Source organism: Helianthus annuus, chromosome 11 (genome assembly GCF_002127325.2).
Source record: "Helianthus annuus cultivar XRQ/B chromosome 11, HanXRQr2.0-SUNRISE, whole genome shotgun sequence".
NCBI lineage: Eukaryota > Viridiplantae > Streptophyta > Magnoliopsida > Asterales > Asteraceae > Helianthus > Helianthus annuus.
Window position 1 is genome coordinate 3,066,614 of NC_035443.2, and position 5,721 is coordinate 3,072,334.

The window sequence follows — 5,721 nt, forward strand, 5'->3', positions numbered from 1 at the left end:
CGTGTTTTGTTCCATCATGTTGAACTGGGTTTTCTGAGATTTGTATTGCAGCTGTATTGTCACACATAACTTTACTAGGAGCCTTTTGGGAAAAACCAATGTCTTCTAGCAGCTTCCTAATCCAGAGAACTTTGCGTAACCCTCGAGCTATACCTCTAAATTCTGCTTTTGCACTCGAAAGAGCGACCACCTTCTGTTTCTTACTCCTCCAGGTAACGAGGTTTCCACCGACCAAGGAAAAGTATCCTAATGTTGACCTTTAGTTTCCCTTATCTCCTGCCCAGTCTGCATCAGTATAGAGCTCTTAAATGTCCATTTGTTTTTAACAACACTCCATGGCCTGCGGTTCCCTTGAGATATCTTAAAATTCTCTAAGCAGCTTCCATGTGGGCAACTTGAGGTTGATGCATGAACTGACTCACCACTCCAACAGCATAGGCTATATTAGGGCGAGTGTGAGAGAGATAAATTAACTTGCCGACGAGCCGTTGATACCTTTCTTTGTTTGCAAGTTCTCCATTGAGTTCCATGTGAAGGTTGTGGTTCACCACCATTGGAGTATCTGCTGGTTTACAATCAATCAACCTAGTTTCTGCTAGGAGATCAAGGACATACTTCTTTTGGCAGATGAAAATACCCCGCTTAGACCTAAGAACTTCTATCCCGAGGAAATACTTGAGATTCCCAAGGTCTTTCATTTCAATCTTTGAAAACAGATTCCTTTTCAGCCGTGTTATTTCTTCTATATCATCTCCGGTAATAATCATGTCGTCTACATATATGATCAAGCAAGTTACCAGGTCGTTTCTTCTCTTGAGGAACAGAGTATGATTAGCGTTACTTTGGTGGTACCCATATTCTTTCATGGCCAAAGTGAACTTTCCAAACCATGCCCGAGGAGACTGCTTTAGCCCATAAAGAGACTTTTTTAACGACAAACTTCTCCTTCTTTAAAACCCCTAGAAAAGCAAGCCTGGAGGTGCTTCCATGTAGACTTCTTCAGTTAGGTCTCCATGGAGAAAGGCGTTTGTAACATCAAACTTGTGAAGAGGCCACTCCTTATTAGCTGCTACAGAGAAGAGAACTCTGATGGTATCCATTTTTGCAACCAGAGAAAATGTCTCAGAGTAATCGATCCCATACGATACGTCTGAGTGTAACCCTTGGCTACAAGCCAAGCTTTGTATCGCCCAATGGAACCATCTGGTTTATATTTGATTGAATACACCCACCGACATCCAACTATTTTCTTTCCTTTAGGAAGAATGCACTTCTCCCATGTGTTGTTTTTCATAAGAGCACGCATCTCCACTTCCATTGCTTCTTCCCAGTTCTTCTGCTGGACCGTGTTATGACCCTAAACAGTTAGTAAAAGGCAGTTCATCTTCATATACAGAGGCGGAATCAAAGTAAATGAAGTCACACAGCTTTATCCTTTTAATTTCCTTTCAATTAACGCTTTCCGAGTCGATTACAATGATTTCTGACAAAAATCCGGCAGCACCTCGACTCTAATTCCGCTCCAAAGTTTCTGAATGAGATCACACATCAGGTATTTATAGTGATGCTGATTCCGCTCGAGACGGTTCGAGCGGAACCCCATGTGATCATTTACGAGCGGAATCACCTAGTTAACTTTGGAGCGGAATCACAACTTGCCTCTAGGAGCGGAATCACCTAAGACCAATAGGAGCGAAATTACATGTTGACCTGATTTCACTTCAAATGACACAAGTGTCATTTGGAGCGGAATTACACTCTAAAACCTAATCTTGATTTCCGAGCTCCAATCTAACCTATCTAGACCTAAGACTCGATAAGGACGTAGTAAACAAACATTTAGTGCACCAACATCTTCTTACCTTGAGCTTCCTTTACGGAATTAGGTATTTGTTCAGAGTATAGAGAAGTAACAAATGCTTTCGCACTGTCAGATAAGTTCCCGTTGACCATATTAGCTACAGGATACCTTGAATTTCTGGTTTCCCTCTCTGGGGAGTATCGTTTTGGAGGAACCCCTCTATTGGCTCTAGGAGGAAGAGAGTATCTTCCGGTCGTCTCTGCTGCAACTGGTGGTTCAACATGTTCAACCACTGGTTCAATTTCAACTTGTTCAACATCTGGTTCAACCTGTTCTGTAGGTTCTGTTGTTGTCGGTTCTATGTGTTCCCCTGTTGTCTCATAGTTATAAGACGGCGCAGGGCATTCAGGGTTCTCAGTATTTCTTACCTCTGGTATCACGTTGTCTGGACTTTCTTCAGTGGTACTGTGCTCTGCAGATTGTGTGTTTGAAGGTGACCGACTCGAAGTATTGTGATGGTCTTCCATTGTTACTTCTTTAGATGATGGAAGTTGAGTTAGCCAACTCAGAGTGTCTATACATTCATTCTCTCCCTGACCGCTGAGTTGGGTGTTATAAAAGTATTTCGTTTCAAGAACATCACAATTCATTGTGGTGAACATTTGACGGGTTTTTGGATTATAACACCGGTAACCTATTTGATCGACCCATAGCCGACAAATACACACTTCTCAGCACATGGGCCAAGCTTGTTTCTGTTGGTTTTTGGTATGTGGACAAATGTTGTACACCCGAAGATTCTAGGTTCAAGTGTAAGAGGATGGGGAATACTAGCAGACTTAGATAGACAATCTAAGGGAGTCTTAAACTTAAGAGCTTTGGTGGGGAGTCGATTTAGAAGATACACAGAGCTTGCAACTGCCTCCGGCCAGAAAGATGTAGGCACCTGAGATTCAATTAGAAGAGCTCGAGTCATTTCAAGAATAATACGTTTTTTCTGTTCGGAAACACCATTTTGTTCGGGGGTATGAGAACAAGAGGTTTGATGAACTAATCCTTTGGTTTTAAAGAATTGTTTCATGGATGTATTGACAAATTCCCCCCATTGTCGGATCGAAGGATTTGGATTTGGGTTTGGAATTGAGTGTGGATCATAGCATAAAACGTGATAAATTTCTCGTAAACTTCGGCTTTGTTTCTTAAAAAATATACCAATGTCATGCGAGTGCAATCATCCACGAATAGTAGAAACTACCGAAGACCCTGCCCCCTATAACAGGAGCATGACCCCACACATCAGAGTGGATCAGTGAAAAAGGTGTAGCAACTTTCGTATTGCTAGGTTTAAATGGTTGTCGATGGCTTTTAGTAGGAAGACAGGTTTCACAATCTATTTTACCATTTGAAGGGAAGAGTTTTGGAAACAAAAGATGCGAATAACCAGTGGGATGGGTGTCCCAAACGTCTATGCCATAACCAGGCTTCCCGGTTTTCGGTTCTATGTGCCAACATCACAGTACCCTGTTGAGCCACTTCATCCACGTAGTATAATCCTTGGCGCTCAGTACCACGTTCAATAATCACACCCGTCCTGATATCCTGTAGGAGGCAAAAAGTAGGATGCATTAGTACCTTGCAATTTAGTTCTTTGGTAATATGGCTAATTGAGAGCAGTTTGTGTGATAATGACGGAACATAAAGACAATTTTATAATTTCATAGTTTGTGGAATTTCAATTGTTCCTCCTCCTTTCACTTGCATTGTTCCGTTGTTTGCGGTATGGATTTGAGTTTTTTTGAGGATTGGTCATTGACCGTATGTCCAACGGTTCAAATGTCATGGTGTCAGTGGTACCAGAATCAAATATCCAAGAACTATTATTTTCATGACTGAGTGCCATATTAACTCTTCGGACACGGAGTGTGACAAATATGCGGGTTTGTTTTTTTTTTTTTGGTAAATACGCTTCTTCTACGAACAAAAAGCTGACCCGCGTATTTAATAAATACGCTGGGTATTTAAACTCGCGTTCAAGATTTATCAATTATGTCGGGAACAAATATGCTGGGCAACTTAAATCCGCAAGAATAACAACGCCAGAGAAAAAATGTTATCTTACCGGCGTATTTATCAAATACGCCGGGCAACATGAACTCGCGTTCAAGATTTTTAAAAACACCCAGAAGCAATAAATCCGCTCCAATAGCGTATTTATCAAAAGGAATCCACTTTCTTTCTTTGTTTTCTTTGTCTTCATCCACTGTTTCTCCTTCTTGCGCCAACAATTTCCACCAAATGATAGAAATCCTTTTCTGATGCTTCTCGAAAATAATAGGGACACTCCAATTGATGTTATCGAATTTTAAAATAGCCAATCCCCTTCTTTGCGTCTGCCGCCAATGTTCTCTTCTACCTTCTGTCTTGCTTTTCGAAAACAATAATAGGGGATAAATTGTAGGTGATGAACAGAGTTTCCAAGGATCATAAACTCTGCTCTGATACCATGTTGTTTGGTATAGAGAATAAACACTGTGATTGGGGTTTGAATTGCTTTGAAAATTGTATTGAATCACACTAGGGTTACAGAAGAAGGTGTTTACATAGAACACCATTTTATACATTTAGCCCCTATACTATGACATATTCTTTACTTTCCAACAGTGCATACCTTGATACGGGAATGTGTCATGTGTGGATGAACACCGGTCGGTAAGTATAAATCATACCTTAACGTATCCCCTAACCGCGAGTACATCTGATAAGCTGAGCTTAAGGGGACAACAATACCGATAATCGTTATAGGATGCTTATGTAAATATTAACTAATTGAACAACAAGAGCGTTTTGACGTGACCGTACACTGATATGATTCCCTTACCCTCGAAACTCGCAAAAAGAATCTTTGTATATATTTATTTACTGCTTTCCGTCTTTACATTTCAAATATTCAAAAATACCAAAAAGATTTTAGGGGTGTTTTAATATAAACTTTATAAAAACCAAAAATGTCACACCCTAACCGATGGCGGAAACATCGGGATGAGACGAACAAATTGCTCAAAACAACATAACACTATTGTGACAATAAATATTAAATTCATTTGTAGGTCCCTTTTCTCGGAGGATCGAGAACAAACCTAAACCTTGTTATACTAACCCACTAGCGAGTGCGGAATCCAAGCTAGCAAGCAAACCGGGATGAAGCAAGAACAAACACAAACACACAAGATTCACCGATTAACACCACTGTATTAATACGTATGAAGGTTCCGGTTACAAGCACAATGTTTACAAACCTAACTTGCAAACTCTCACTATGTGTGTGTGTGTTTCGGACAGAATGCTCTCTGCTCTCTATCTCTTGTCTGTGTGCATCTCTTTTTCACACTACACTGCATGGGTATATATATACCCAGCCCAAGATGTCTGGTCCGAAGGATCCGATAGATGGTCCGAAGGATCATCTATCGAGTATACTTCATTCGAAAGATGAGCATGGACCTCGAAGGATGATCCTTCGAGGTCTAACATTCGAAGCATATCTTTCGAGCACCTCGAAGGATCAACAGTATCCTTCGAGGCTATCCTTCGATACAGACAAACATACAACTTATTGGCCAAGTCAAACTAGGAGGATAGTTGACTTGGTCAACTTACAGACTCACTTAGGACATCGTTTACATACAGACCGAATACAGACAAAGTACAGACACAAGTGCACCAACAAACTCCCCCTTGGCTGTAGCTTTGTCTTTATCTTCTATAGTTGTAGACTCGTCTCGAACTTCGACGGTCTTTGGTCTTCGAGTTCCCAAAACTCTGATGTCCTTTCAAGTCTTCAATGTCGGAGGATCTTCAAAGTCTTCACGTCTTGAAAGCAGAGAGTGTATCAACAAACTACCCGTATCATGTAGGAAGTG

General features: G+C 40.9%; 1 protein-coding gene across 1 annotated transcript; it reads right to left on the bottom strand.

Moving 5' to 3' along the window:
- Positions 1–371: 371 nt before the first annotated feature.
- On the bottom strand, positions 372–866 carry LOC110887537 (uncharacterized mitochondrial protein AtMg00810-like). Its single transcript, XM_022135116.1, has one exon. It carries the CDS (start codon positions 864–866, stop codon positions 372–374), a length of 495 nt encoding a protein of 164 aa, XP_021990808.1.
- Positions 867–5,721: the final 4,855 nt, after the last annotated feature.

Coding starts and splice junctions, on each gene's coding strand:
- LOC110887537 (XM_022135116.1), bottom strand. CDS start 866: ATGAAAGAATATGGGTACCACCAAAGTAACGCTAATCATACTCTGTTC.